Source organism: Hemiscyllium ocellatum, chromosome 1, assembly GCF_020745735.1.
Source record: "Hemiscyllium ocellatum isolate sHemOce1 chromosome 1, sHemOce1.pat.X.cur, whole genome shotgun sequence".
Classification (NCBI taxonomy): domain Eukaryota; kingdom Metazoa; phylum Chordata; class Chondrichthyes; order Orectolobiformes; family Hemiscylliidae; genus Hemiscyllium; species Hemiscyllium ocellatum.
In genome coordinates, this window is record NC_083401.1 from 119,241,261 (window position 1) to 119,255,846 (window position 14,586).

Consider the following 14,586-nt stretch of genomic DNA (forward strand, 5'->3'; position numbering starts at 1 on the left):
AGTGACAGTGAAGGAACAGAGATATATTTCCAAGTCAGGTTGGTGAGTGGCTTGGAGGGGAACCTGCAGGTAGTACTGTTCCCAAGTATCCACTGCCTTTATCCTTCTAGTGATTGTGGGTGTGGAAGGTGCTGTTTAAGCATCTTTGGTGAATTTCTCTGTATTGCATCTTGAAGATAGAATACACTGCTGCTACTGAGCATCAGTGGTGGAAGGCGTGGATGCCTGTGGTGCCAACCAAGCAGGCTACATTGTCCTAGATTAAGTCAAGCTTCTTAAGTGTTATTAGGGCTGCACTCACCCAGGCAGGTGGGGAATATTCCTAAAACACAGGCTTTGGAGAGTTAGGTGAGTTACTCGTTGCAGTATTCCTGGCCTCTGACCTGCTGTTGTAGCTGCTGTGTTTATGTGGTGAGTCCAGTTGAGTTTCTGGTCATAGGTAACCCCAAAGATGTTGATAATGGAACACTCTGTATGGTAATACCATTGAATGTCAAGGGATAGTGGTGAGATTGTCTCTTTTTGGAGATAGTGATCACTTGGTATTTGATTCATTAAAGTCGTATGGTTACAAGGGGTCAGAGTTGGAGCAAGTTGAAGAATTAAAATAACAAGGAACTGGGAAAATTACGGTCAAGCCTGTGGACTGAATGCGGAGGTTCAGTAAAGTATTTGACCTAGCAGTATTTGATCTCTCCAATATGGAGGAGGACACAGTATACTAAATTGAAACAAGTACAACCACAGTTTCACTTTAAAAGAGCTTCAGAGCTTTGGATGTGGGAAGAGAGAAAATGGAAGAGGAGGGGCTCATCATACTTACCTTCTGGTTTTGTACTTGATTAAAACCAGTTAGATCTCTATTCTTTTCCAGTCTGATGAAATATCAGTGGCTTTAAATGTGCACTGAAATTCAGTTTTCACTTTTCAACAAATATAACTGAACTGCCAGACTTTGAGAGTTAAAGTGGGAGGGTGAAAGCACTTGGCCTGTACACTATAGTCTATAGTCTCACGCTGTGCATTTAACTTGGCAAGTGTATTAACTGACTGTCACGCCTGTTAACAATTTGTGATGGTCATCCAAAAATCTCTTAAACCTTCAATATTGTTGGCTAATATTTCTGTACCTTATAAAATATTTTACAAATATTAATTTTACACACAACTAAGTGTTTACAAATTTCGATGAATGATGTCATTGGCTCAAGTTGGTGTTTGCACAACTTCAAGTAACTTATTAGACAATCCATTTTTTTGTAGCAAGAGAAAAATAAATTGTTGACCAAATTTTCACAACTTCCTTTCTCCATTAAAGATTAGCAGGACTCACCCTCACTCAACATAAATTCGGTCAGGATATTTATTTGATTTGAATGCAAAACTACATAAAATGAAAATTACATCATACTGTCAGACAAAACTCCTGCAAGCTGTTCTTGTTATCCACAATATCTGTCTGGATGCAGAAACGTATGACCGAGTGCAGAAGTTGTCTTTTTCTCAAGTATAAATAGAGCAATAGGTTGGAATTTTGGATTTAATAATGGCCAGACTCTCCTGCAATACAAATACAAAATCAATGCAATATGTTAGTAAATTGTCAAACAAATTCTCACCCTTCTATCACTTTTTAAGTAGTAAGGGAATCAAGGGTTATGAGAAAAAGGCAGCAGAGTACAGTTGAAGATGATCAGATCAACCATGGTCTCATTGAATGGCAGGGCAGACTCAATGGGCTGAATGCGTTACTCCTGCTCCTATTTCTTACGCTCTTTTGGTGCACAAGCAACTATAGTTCAGCATATGGCACTTTGCTCTGATTAGACAGTCCAATGAGAACCCAGTTCATTATCACCAGTCTTTCTTTATACACTTGTTGCCTATCTCAGGTTACCAGCAATGAACATGAACCTGCTTTTATAGAGTCAGTGCCTTCGGTCTAACTGGTCCTTGCTGACCAGATATCATAAACTGATTTAGTCCCATTTGCCAGCATTTGGCCCACATCCCCTAAACCCTTCCTACTCAAAAAAGCCCCAGCCTATTCAGCCTCTATAGCTATAGCTCAAACCCTCCAACCCTAGCACAGCCTTGTAAATCTTTTCTGAAAAACAAATTCCAAAAGAAGACACCACATTTGTACAGCAACAAGTTCTCAATAACATCAACCAGCAGTTTTGTTTTTGGTAAAATAATAACAACCAAATCAAATCATTCTAATACGCTTCATACTCCAATTAAAACATGTACACAGTATATACCTGTGAAAGAATTCTTAATAGCACAGTTGTCAAACTGCCCTGAAACATCAATCTCAGATGTTTCTATTACAATAGATTATGAGAAAGAAAAATGATAAACCAATATTAAGACATTATTAAATCCACGAAATGAACAAAAATTGTGTTAAGTAAGCCACTGGAAAGAATATGAAACACAGATTACTTCTAATTGTTTCAAATTTCTGAAAACTGTAACAAATCCTTGTCCATTTTTACAGACCCACTGTGTCAAATATTCAGTAATTTAACCATAAACATAATTTTGTAATACACTTCTTCTGGGGAATTCATGGGATTGTAAAATTTAGCCAAAGCCAGACTTGGGTGTTTAACTGTAGTTTCAATATGTAAACATTTAAATGGCATACAACCATTTAAAAAAATGTAACGGTACAGAGAATTATCAGGGCTGCCAGTCCTGATGAGCAGAGTCATTTCCCTAGTATTTTGAAGATTTTTTTAAACATGGCTTTCCTTTTGCTTATTTTCTTTTTGAAAGGGCTTTGCTCTTCTGCTGGAGGCACTGCCTTTAGTTGAGATGTAGTTTCACAGATGCCTGGTTGTTATCAATTAGAGAGAACAAGATAGTAGTGAATTCAGAGTAGAGGAGGCAAAATGAAGTCATGATGTTGGGTGCAAAGGCAAAGGGAAAAGAGAACAAAAAAAATTGCAACATTGTTTCTTTTATTTACTGAGAAAACAGCAGACAAATATTGTCCACTAATTATTTTGAGCAACTTGCAGGGGAGAATCAGGTGGTATCACTGCGGAAAGTTGTGACATTAAATGTTAACAGTCGAGCTCCTCTGCAGAGCCTATTCCCCACAAATATATGAGAATTTTGACATTCAAAATTTCTATATAAACGTTCATATAGGAAATGTCAAAATGTTACATCTGACTGACATAAGAAATGCATTTTAGGTGGTATAAGCATTCATTAAAAGTTGGTAAATGAACAGGAAACAAAGGTATAGATTTTAATTTGGTGACAAAAGTACATGAGTAACCCAAAGTAAGTATACTTCATCTGCCTCTGGCTGTTTAACCCAGCCACAGTATTAACATATTATTTCAAGTTTCCAAAACAATTCTTTTGAGCAAGCATAATAGAGACACAGAAACTAGGAGCAGACCATTCATTCCATCGAGCCCACTCCAGCATTCCAAATGATCACATCTGATTCTCCATCTCAACAGAATAATTCACTGCCTCCCCATAACTTTTGACACTTTCACTATCCAGAAATTTCTTTCTTTCTTAAATATATGCAGTGACTCGATCTTCACAGTCTTATGTGGTAGAAATTCTGCAAGTTCACCAGTCTCTGATTGAAGAAATGTCTCATCTCAGCACTAAATGACCTACCTGAGACATGACCCCTAATTCTAGACCCACAGACAGGAGAATCATTCAATTCGGCGCAACCCGTGACAATTTTATACACTTCAATAAGGGCTGCACTATACAGAAAAGCCAATGGTCCTGCCTTATTAAAGGTACTACAATGGAAGGTCAAACCTGCCATTTCCAGAATCACCACAAAAGTTCAAGGTTTTAAGAGTTTTTCAGGATTCCCCAATATGACTATCTTTAAGAGCCACAGCGACAGAAAGCACAGACCATAATTCTGTCCAAAACACAATGGCTGTTTATGACTAATAAATAGACTTTAGCTTTTGAAAAACAATTATGAACCAGCAACAAATAGCCCTTCCAGTGGAGGAGTTCAAAATTCATTGGAAAAGCTGTGATATAAGGGTTGCTTGGTTTAGCTTCAGTTGCAACAGCACCAGTTACCATAAGACATAGGAGCAGAAATTAGGCCATTTAGCCCATCGAGTCAGTTTCATCATTCAATCATTTATACAGTATGTTTATACAAATGTGATAAACCTCTCTAAGTCCATCACATGAGTGTTTATTGAACAAAGTCCGACATCAATCTGCATATGGATATATTAAATCAGGGTGACTTAAGTTATAAAGGACTTAAGTTATGTGTAAGGAGCAGATAAGAGGAGGAATATACGAAAAATAGCTACCATGCATCACAAGTAGAAGGGAACAATTGTATACCACAACTGGGAATTGTTTGTAAGAAAGCTGTTGACTTTAGATTTAGAACTGTGGGAATCCACCCCGTTGCAGCAATAGGTTACACAGGCATATTCAATTCATTTTCGGTCTGATCCAATTTCAATAGCTTATTTAAACAAACATTTATGGCTGATTAACAGCCATTTCAAAACAATGTTGAATAATATGTGTTTAGATTATAATTTATATATTTGCAGTTAGCTGGCTTTTTGCTCTACTTCAAGGCAAGCTGAAGTAATTTAGCCTGCTGCGACAATGGGTGCACATGTTTACCTTTCCACCATGCTGTTCCAGTCTCTGCAGGGCTTCTGTGATTGGCTGCTTAAGTTTTTTGTCCATTAATCTTTTTGACAGCTTTAATACATAAGAAAAGGAGATTAACATTCTTCAAAGTTTTAAAATTGAGAATGTCAATGATTTCTAAGCAATTTAAACAAAAATCAGGAAATTGAAAAGACTCAAAGCAAAATAAATTGACTGAATTTATCTCTTCACAATGTGTCCTAGTCAAACAAAACTGTCCCTTTTCTGACCAGAATATTGTGTTTGGTTGTGCAAAGTTCAATTTTTGTGGAAAGGAGCTTGAACATGACAAAATCCATTTTCTCCATGCATCTGCAATAGAGGAAAACTAGCAGAATTTTGGTGAAAATCCAGATTTTCCATTTTGTAACTAAGTGTGGGAATGGATGTTATGTGGGGACTAACAGACCACTCCCACTACTGAAATAACTCAATTTATCACATGCCAATCAACTAGTTAAGAGATGAGAACAGAGATTATGTAAATTTCTCAGCCTATCTCTGGCATCCCAGGTCACCAGAGGTTGCTGGTAAATCAGAAGCCGACACCTTCTAAATCCTGAAGAAACATTAGTCAAAATCAGATCTTTGGGGAATCCAGTGATAAGAAGTTAAGCATGTTTTTTTCTTTTCGCTTTATGGGGGTTGCCAAGAGACAGAGTTTGCGCAGATGGTGTTGGAGGTAAGGGCAGAGAAGTGGTTTTCAAAGGTCACCGTCATTCATGCCAGCAATTTTCCCCACTTCAGGCTAAACAGAGGCCTACTCACCCAAACCCAGCTAAAAGGTTGTCATTGCTTCCCAGTTGGGAAACTAGCCAACTTTCTAGCTTGCTGGGAAGGTAGGTTATCAGGCTCGTGACAAGTTGAGACCCTTACGTGGTCAGTACTTGACCGGAAAGAGATAGGGAAAGGGAGAGACAGACAGAGAAAGAGACAGATAGACAGAGCCAGATAGAGAGAGAGAAAGACAGAGTGAGAATGAGACAAACACACACAACATGCTCAGGTCTTGTTTCCTCAATGCATTTTCTTGCTCTGGTCTGCAGAGAAAATAGAGACTTTAAACAAACATTAGGTTAGTCAGCCTATAAAATTACCCTCTCTTTCCCTCCAGCTGACCTGTGCAAAATATGATCAAGGTTCGTGGAGTTCACCTGTCTGGTTGACCTGTTTGGATTACATCTGGACACAATTATTTTATAGCCAGGGCCCAAGTGACATGTCTTATGGTTTACGCCCACCAGGTTGAGTGTCCAGGTGATTTTGTTAATGATTTAGAACATAGCCCTCATTGACACTCTTCAAGACAATTGTTCCTGGTGAGGCCTTGCAGACAACTTGTCTCCAATTCAACGGTTTTGTAACGTGGATGATATAGTTACCCAAAGGTTCAGCCATCTTTGAGACTGCTATTTCAAGTCTTTGGAAGGTGGCCTCTGAATTTAAAAGTAACAAGAGGTTTTCAGCCAGTAAATTCAAACATCATTTTTGATTGTAAGGAATGGCTTCACAAGTGAAAACCTACTTTCTGCAAGGGGAATTGTGTTATTTTCCTTTGAAATCAAGTCAGGTTTCAGACAGATTCATATGTAAATCCAGCTATGAAGTGCAAACTCCTTTATAACAAAACAGATTCTTTGTTAACAAAAGAACTGACATTAAGATATTGAAGTACATTAGAAGGCTTCAGTAACAAGCAGCATCTCAGAAGACAGCTGTAAATACTCACACTAGTCAACAGATGTTTAAGATGGCTATTTACAGCTGGACCAACAACAGCACTAAGCTGGACCAAAGCACACAATCCTCTCTCAAAAACCTCAACATCTGAATGTGCCTGTAGGGAGAAAAATAACACCATAAAAACATTCTACAAGAGTCAAAGGTTAAAAATTAATTACCATTTTACTACAGCGTGTGTAATTGCATTGACATCTGCACTCCTCAATTTTATCCAAAGCTGTAGCCACTGTTTAATAAAGCAGAAAATCTTGAAAGCTGGTGGTCGTGTGCACAAACACACAAATGTTAATTTGCGTTATTTTTTAAAATAATGCAATAATGTATTGCTATCACTCTTTACAGCCCCAAAGCTAAGTTGTGTGAAATTTCTGTTTCTCTTACTTATTTCACAATTGCCTCAGGCAGTCAATAACATTTAGAATATTAGGGCAGGTTTTTTTTCTGAATTCTCCCAAATCCAAAACTACCTTTTGCTATTTTGAACCAGTGTCCTGAGATGGTCCACTCCATGCGAGAATATCCTGTACTTGTCCAGAATGTTTAGAAGGGGCAGGTGAAAACGTAACTGGATGGGAATTTCCAATAGCAGTCATGGTGTAGAAGGTAACTTACTCTTATTCATGGGATGTGGGTGTTGCTGGCTTTTCTTTTAGATTAGATTAGACTTACAGTGTGGAAACAGGCCCTTCGGCCCAACAAGTCCACACCGACCCGCCGAAGCGAAACCCACCCATACCCCTACATTACCCCTTACCTAACACTACGGGCAATTTAGCATGGCCAATTCACCTGACCCGCACATCTTTGGACTGTGGGAGGAAACCGGAGCACCCGGAGGAAACCCACGCAGACACGGGGAGAACGTGCAAACTCCACACAGTCAGTCGCCTGAGTCGGGAATTGAACCCGGGTCTTCAGGCGCTGTGAGGCAGCAGTGCTAACCACTGTGCCACCGTGCCGCCCACATTTAATGCCCATTTCTAATTGCCCGGGAAAAGGTAGTGGTCAGCTGCCTTCTTAAACCACTGTAGTCCTTTGGGAGTAGCGATACCAACAGTAATGTTATAAAATGGCAAGGACAGAAGTATAACTCCAAAAATATGGTTCTGAACAAGAGTCACACCAGACTCAAAATGTTAACTCCATTTCTGTTTCCCACTGATACTGCTGAGTTTCTCCATCATTCTGTGTTTGATTTGGCCATTTTCTCACATTCTGGGAAGGTAGGTAATCAGGCTGATCATGGATCCAGATCCTTAAGTGGCAGTTTTTATTAGTATTTAAGAGTATTTAATTGGTGCTGGGTTGGGGATATCTCCCATGGAGTTTTTCCATGCAAAACTGACTGACGTGGCAGGAAGAGATCAATTGTTTTTCAGTTGCCAACCTACTCCATTATTTGCCTTTCACACCATCAAACAACAACATGAAGGAAATTCCTACATTACTGGATGTCAGACAAGCAGCATGGCAAATAGGGAGACAGTGGAAGAATCAAAGCCCATGATGAGAAGGCAGCTCATTGTGTTGTCAGTATTCATGTTTGGATAATGTTGCCAACGGGCAGTGAGTGATCCTCAATCTGAAAATTTACCTTATATGGAGGTTGGACTATCACAGGTGTAGAACCATCTAATGGACTAATAACTTTATTGTGTAGCCAGTTAGCTAGGTGCCTAGCATTTGGTTCAAACTAACACCAGCAGCAGGACTTTGATTCTCGTTATAGCTAGCAGCTATCCCAGAGAGTGGAAAACAATTGTAAACCAACACTGAAAATAAGCAGCTGAGGATGAAGCATCAGCAGACAAGTCATGGATCTGCCTTTGGGAAACGTACACATGAATGAGTGGATGGAATTCTATTCCATACATGTGCACATAATCCTTGCATCACTATGCAACAAATTTGGGAAGAAAAATGCCAAAATAGTGCTTCATCACATCTACTATTACTGACCTAACAGATATTTTGCATTATTGTCTGATCTTAGGCTTAGCTTTGAGAGTGAAAACTAGGCTGAATAAAATGACCTGTTTGTACATAAGTCCAGGATACAAGCTGAACACACAATTCTTTATATTTTGTACTCAACATAAATATGAGAAAAGAATAAGACTGGTTATAAATTTGAATTTATTGCTACATTGGTTTCTAATTAATATATAATGAATATTTTAGTTGGCATTTTATTGTAAAGGTGTGCAATAGCAAAGATGCTATATGTTCATATCTAAATTTGCAGATGACACCAAAATTGGAGGTGTAGTGGACAGCGAAGAATGTTACCTCAGATTACAACAGGATCTGGACCAGATGGGCCAATGGGCTGAGAAGTGGCAGGTGGAATTTAATTCAGATAAATGCGAGGCGCTGCATTTTGGGAAAGCAAACTTAGCAGGACTTATACACTTAATGGTAAGGTCCTAGGGAATGTTGCTGAACAAAGAGACCTTGAAGTGCAGGTTCATAGCTCCTTGAAAGTGGAATCGCAGGTAGATAGGATAGTGAAGAAAGCGTTTGGTATGCTTTCCTTTATTGGTCAGAGTACTGAGTACAGGAGTTGGGAGGTTACGTTGTAGCTGTACAGGACATTGGTTAGGCCACTGTTGGAATATTGCGTGCAATTCTGGTCTCCTTCCTATCGGAAAGATGTTGTGAAACTTGAAAGGATTCAGAAAAGAATTACAAGGATGTTACCAGAGTTGGAGGATTTGAGCTATAGGGAGAGGCTGAACAGGCTGGGGCTGTTTTCCCTGGAGCATTAGAGGCTGAGGGGTGACCTTATAGAGGTTTACAAAATTATGAGGGGCATGGGTAGGATAATGGACAAAGTCTTTTCCCTGGGGTTGGGGAGTCCAGAACTAGAGGGCATAGGTTTAGGGTGAGAGGGGAAAGATATAAAAGAGACCTAAGGGGTAACTTTTTCACACAAAGGGTGGTACGTTTATGGAATGAGCTGCCAGAGGAAGTGGTGGAGGCTGGTACAATTGCAACATTTAAAAGGCATTTGGACGGGTATATAAATAGGAAGGGTTTGTGCTGGCAAATGGGACATGATTGAGTTAGGATATCTGGTCAGCATGGACGGGTTGGACTGAAGGGTCCGTTTCTATGCTGTACATCTCTATGACTCTATAATCAGGATCAGTGGTAAGCCATTTAGTTCAAGGCTACTACCACAATTCATTAAGATTAAGACTGATCTGATGGTGGCTACTTTCTTACCTACCAGTCTTAACCTTTGACTCCCTTGTCAACTATAAATCTATCTAACTCAGCACTGGATAATTTCAATAACCCAATTTCTACTGGTCTCTGTGGGAGTGAAATTCAAACACTAACAGCACTCAAAATGAAAACAAAAATCTCACTCTCTCTCTCATAAATGCAAGACTCCTTACTTTTCAACTGCTCCTAATTCCAGATTTCACCACTAGGAGAAACAGCCTCTCAATATTTAACCCGTAAGGCTTCCTCAGAACCCAACATATTTCATTTAGATCACCTTTTCTAAACTCCAATTTCAACAAAATATTCCAATGAAATGCATATAAAATTACCGAAATGTAGGCATCAGTTGTTATTAGCGTGACTGACTTTGTCAGTTGTGAAAGTTTTACTAAAACATTTACCAGAGCAGCTTTTAACTTCGGAACCACCTTTGGAACTAGTGGAATAGCCTTCTCAGCAGCATTTTCAATCTCCAGCAATTCTTTGAAACCTTCCTTGGCTACAAATGTGTAAGGGTGTTTAGTTTCTCTTAATCCCTGTGTAAAGTAACAGGCAAAACATTAAATAAAGATGGAGATTGGCTTTTTCAAATATAATTTGGCTATTGATTCAATGAGGTATATTCTTTAAAAAGCAACAACCCCACCCAGTGGTCAAAGCAAGTCCAATACTTGGTTAGCATTCCACATACTTCAGTAGGCCAATGCATCCTTGTGCTAAACCAACACAACTGCCACTGTAATTTCATATTCGGAAGGAAAACATGCTTGATAAGTAAAATAATATTCTTTCTTCATTATTGCTTTATCATTGAGGCAGTGTGCTCCATTTCAAATCAGTATAAATATGACACACTTTATTTCAGCTCTATTCCTGATGAAGGGCTTTTGCCCGAAACGTCGATTTTCCTGCTCCTCAGATGCTGCTTGACCTGCTGTGCTTTTCCAGCACCACTCTAATCTAAACTTTGGTTTCCAGCATCTGCAGTCCTTGTTTTTACCTCATACACTTTATAACATGTTGCAACATTTATTTAGTATAATTGTTATTGAGTCTGCAACCACAAGATTTAAAAGAATAATCCAGAAACGTTTTTTTTCAAAAATTGCAAACATTCTAAAACTCTGACACAGAAATAATCTCAAAGATGTAATTTCTTAAAAACATCTGTACAATCTCACTTGTCCTTATTAGAGTGCTTCATATTTTAATACTGCTGGTTAGAGGCAGGACAGCAATAAATTATTTTACACAAAATTCCTTGAGTAGTTCATGTAATTCTGCTCCAGTCAAAACAGGTTCAGGACTGTTTTGTAATAAACAAACTATAGCTTCGTACATAAGAAAAGTCATGTTCCAGGGTGTCACCTTTTGGAGATTTGAAAAGATAAAAGGAAATTTAAATAAAATGGATCATGAACACTAGCACAGAAACAGGCCATTCCTAATGAAGTGCTTTTGCCTGAAACATCGATTTTCCTGCTCCTCGGATGCTGTCTGACGTGCTGTGCTTTCCAGCACCACTCTAATCTAGACCCTAATCTCCAGCAGCTGCCGTACCCATTTTCACACAGAAACAGGCCACTCCACCCAATTGATCCAAGTCATACTTACTATGTATTTGTTTTAGAAATATGAAGGGTGACATAATACAATCAAAATGTCCCACTTCAAAGACACAGAGAATGATCAAAGAAAGTCCCACTACTGCTATTGTTCCTGTTTCTTGCAGTGCACTAATGGTCTCTGAATAAGCCCATTGGGAAGTCAGCAAACCTAAAACCATTGTTCTGCGCTGCTCCCTAACAGAGTTTGGGAACACAAAAGAAAACATCGTCCTGGATGACACCTAAAAAAATTCATCTGTCTTCAACATACTGGCAATATGCAGTCAGGCCTACATTAAGTGATACAATACCAGAAGGAAAGTATTCTTCAAGCAAGCTGTCAGAGGCAGTGCAATACAGGAACTTGCATTAATTTACTTTCTAATGGAATCATGAGAGGATACTTGTAAGTTACATTTCTCCACTGGAACAACATTTTGCCTCAGTATAAAACAGGAAATAACTCAACACAGTACTGTGGAAATTGCAAATGTGTAGAATCTATTGTGGATAGAGACAAAGACTTAAGAGCTAAATTTTAGGATTTCAACAGTTATACAAATCTTACTTAAATCATTAGACGTAAAGAAGTGGGCCAGTCTATAACAGATAAATGCATGGAAGACTTTTTTGGGCCACTGGGTCACAAATTCTAATTATAGCTAAATGTGCATCAAGTTTAACAAAAATCACAAAATAATTATAAACACTGGGTTTGGACTGCAATGTCATCCCCTTCAAAAGTTGTTCAATTATGCAAGCAAATAGCATCTCAAAACAACACAAAAATTTGTGTTTTGGGGGCTGTTGTGTGGCACAGTGGTAATGTCCCTATCTCTAGGCCAGGAGGCCTGGATTCAAGTCCCACCTGCTCAGATGTGTATCACAACATATCTGAACAGGTTGATTAAAATATTTACAAGACAAAAGTTACCATCTCAATCAACTTTGAAAGCATCAAACTTATGAATTATCGAATTTTACAGTACCAAAGGAGGCCACTTGACCCCTCTTGTCTGTACTGGCTCCTGAGCTACTCCCATTCTGCAGTGCTACCTCCGTAGCCCTCTGAATTTATTACTTTTAAATATATATTCAGCTGTCTTTTGAAACCGCCTTTGGAATCTGCCTCTACCATTCTTCCAACCAGCACATTCCAAATCCTAACAACTCTGATTGAAGAAGTTTTTCATCTCATGCCCAGCTTTCTTGCTGACAATCTTGAAATTGTGACGCCTAGTTACTGGCATACCAACTGGTGGAAAAGGAATATCTTTCTTTACCTTGTCAAAATTGTTCATAATTTAGAACGTCTCAATAAGATCACCTCTTAGATGTCTCTGCTCGAAGGAGAAAAGCCTTGCATCTAAAGTTTCTCATTTGTGGTGTTATTCTACTAAGTCTCATGAGCACTCTCTCTGAGGTTTAACATCCTGCATTATGTAAGGTGCCCAGAACTGAACACAATGCACTAAATATGGTCTGACCCATGATTTGAAGAGGTGCAGTATCATTTCCTGGCTTTTATACTCTAAGCCCCTATTTATAATCCCAAGGATACTATGACCCTTCTTAACAATGTTTCAACTTACCTGTCTATCTTCAGTGAATTACGCACTTAAACCCTAACGTCCCTCTGCTCCTGTATCCCCCTCAAAACTGTACCATTGAGCCTGTATAACTTTGCCATGTTACTTCTACCAAAATGCATTACCCCACATTTCTCTGCATTGAAATTCACCTGCCAAGTGTCTGTCCATTTGGCCAACTTGTCAATGTCTCTCTAAGGTCGCTCAGCATTATCCTCAATTCACTATTCACCCTAGCTTAGTATCATCTGAAATTTAGATATTTTACCCTCAACACCCATCTCCAAATCATTTACAAAAATCAGAAAAAGCAAGGGTCCCAGTACAGATCCCTGGGGAACAACACTTGAAACTTATCTCTAATTTGAGAAATGCCCATCCATATCTATCCTCTGTTTCAATATCCAATACATGCTGCCAAGGACCCATCAATTCCAAACATTTCAATTTGCTAACCAACCTGGCAAGTGGCACCATATTAAATGCTTTCTGAAAGTCCATAGCACTATCCTCATCCAGTTCCTGGGTCACATCTTCAAAGAACACAACTAGAATCACAGAATCCCTATAGTACAGGGACAGTCCATTCAGCCCATTGAGTCTGCATCAATACTCTAGAGCATCCTACCCAGGCCCAGCTCCTCACCTTAGCTCCGTAACCCAGCATGAATAACCCATCTCACCTGTACATATCTGAAAACTATGGGCAATTTAGCAAGGCCAATCCACCTAAGCTTTGGACTGTAGGAGGAAACCAACACAGAGGGAGAACATGCAAACTCCACATAGTCACTCAAGGTTGGAATCAAACCCAGGGCCCTGGTGCTGAGGCAGCAGTGCTGTGCAATGAGCCACCATGCCACCGCAGACTTTTCTCACCCCTCACAGCTCTCGCTCAATTGATAAAGACAGGGAAGGCTGAGGAGAAGACTGAATTTCCAGCTCCAAGGTTGAGAATTCTGCAGCAAGGATAGCCTCTAAGCATTTACTGATAGCCTATACATCATATGTGTGGCACAAGTGAGGATTATAATGGTATACTCTCTATTCACCTGGATGACTGCAGCTCCAACAATACTTATTCAGCTCTATATCAACCAGGACAGAACAGTCGACGATTAGCACCCCATCCATCAGTTTTGAAATTCACTTTCTTCCACCATCGTTGCAGCATTGTGTACCATCTATGCTGCATCAACTCCCCACTCCTTTGATAGCTCCTCCCTCTCTACCCCACACTCAACCTCTACCACCTGGCGTGACAAGAGTAGCAGATGTTTAGGAACACCATCACCACCTGCAAGTTTTCCTTCAAGTCATACACATCCCGATTTGGAACTACAGCATTTCCACTTGTCAGGCAAAGCCTGGATATTGTCCAGGATTTTGGTTCTGTACTCCATGGAGTTTAGAAGGACAAAGAGCATCTCATTGAAGCTTGAGGAGAGGCCTGGGTAGGGTGGATGTGGAGAAGTTGTTCCATTAGTAGGAGAGACTAGGACTTAAGGGCACAGCCTCAGAGCGAAGGGACGATGCTTGAAAACTAAAATGAGGAGGGGTTTCTTCAGCTACAGGGTGGTGAATCTGTGGAACCTATTGCCTCAGAAGGCTATGGAAGCTAAGTCATTGAGTGTACTTAAGATAGAGATTGGTAATTCTTGATTAGTAAGGGAATCAAGAATTATGGGGAGAAGACAAGAGAATGGGGTTGAGAAACATCAATA

General features: G+C 39.5%; 1 protein-coding gene across 1 annotated transcript in view; it reads right to left on the reverse strand.

Moving 5' to 3' along the window:
- Nucleotides 1-1,328: 1,328 nt before the first annotated feature.
- The window catches only part of LOC132819761 (PACRG-like protein), a 42,500-nt gene continuing 29,242 nt past the window's right edge, over nucleotides 1,329-14,586 (reverse strand). Inside the window, exons 5-8 of the mRNA XM_060831496.1 lie at nucleotides 10,068-10,202; nucleotides 6,419-6,526; nucleotides 4,660-4,740; nucleotides 1,329-1,560 (exon numbers count right to left, since the gene is read on the reverse strand). Coding sequence (XP_060687479.1) covers nucleotides 1,504-1,560; nucleotides 4,660-4,740; nucleotides 6,419-6,526; nucleotides 10,068-10,202 — 381 coding nt within the window. The 3' untranslated portion in view covers nucleotides 1,329-1,503. The remainder of the gene's footprint in view (nucleotides 1,561-4,659; nucleotides 4,741-6,418; nucleotides 6,527-10,067; nucleotides 10,203-14,586) is intronic.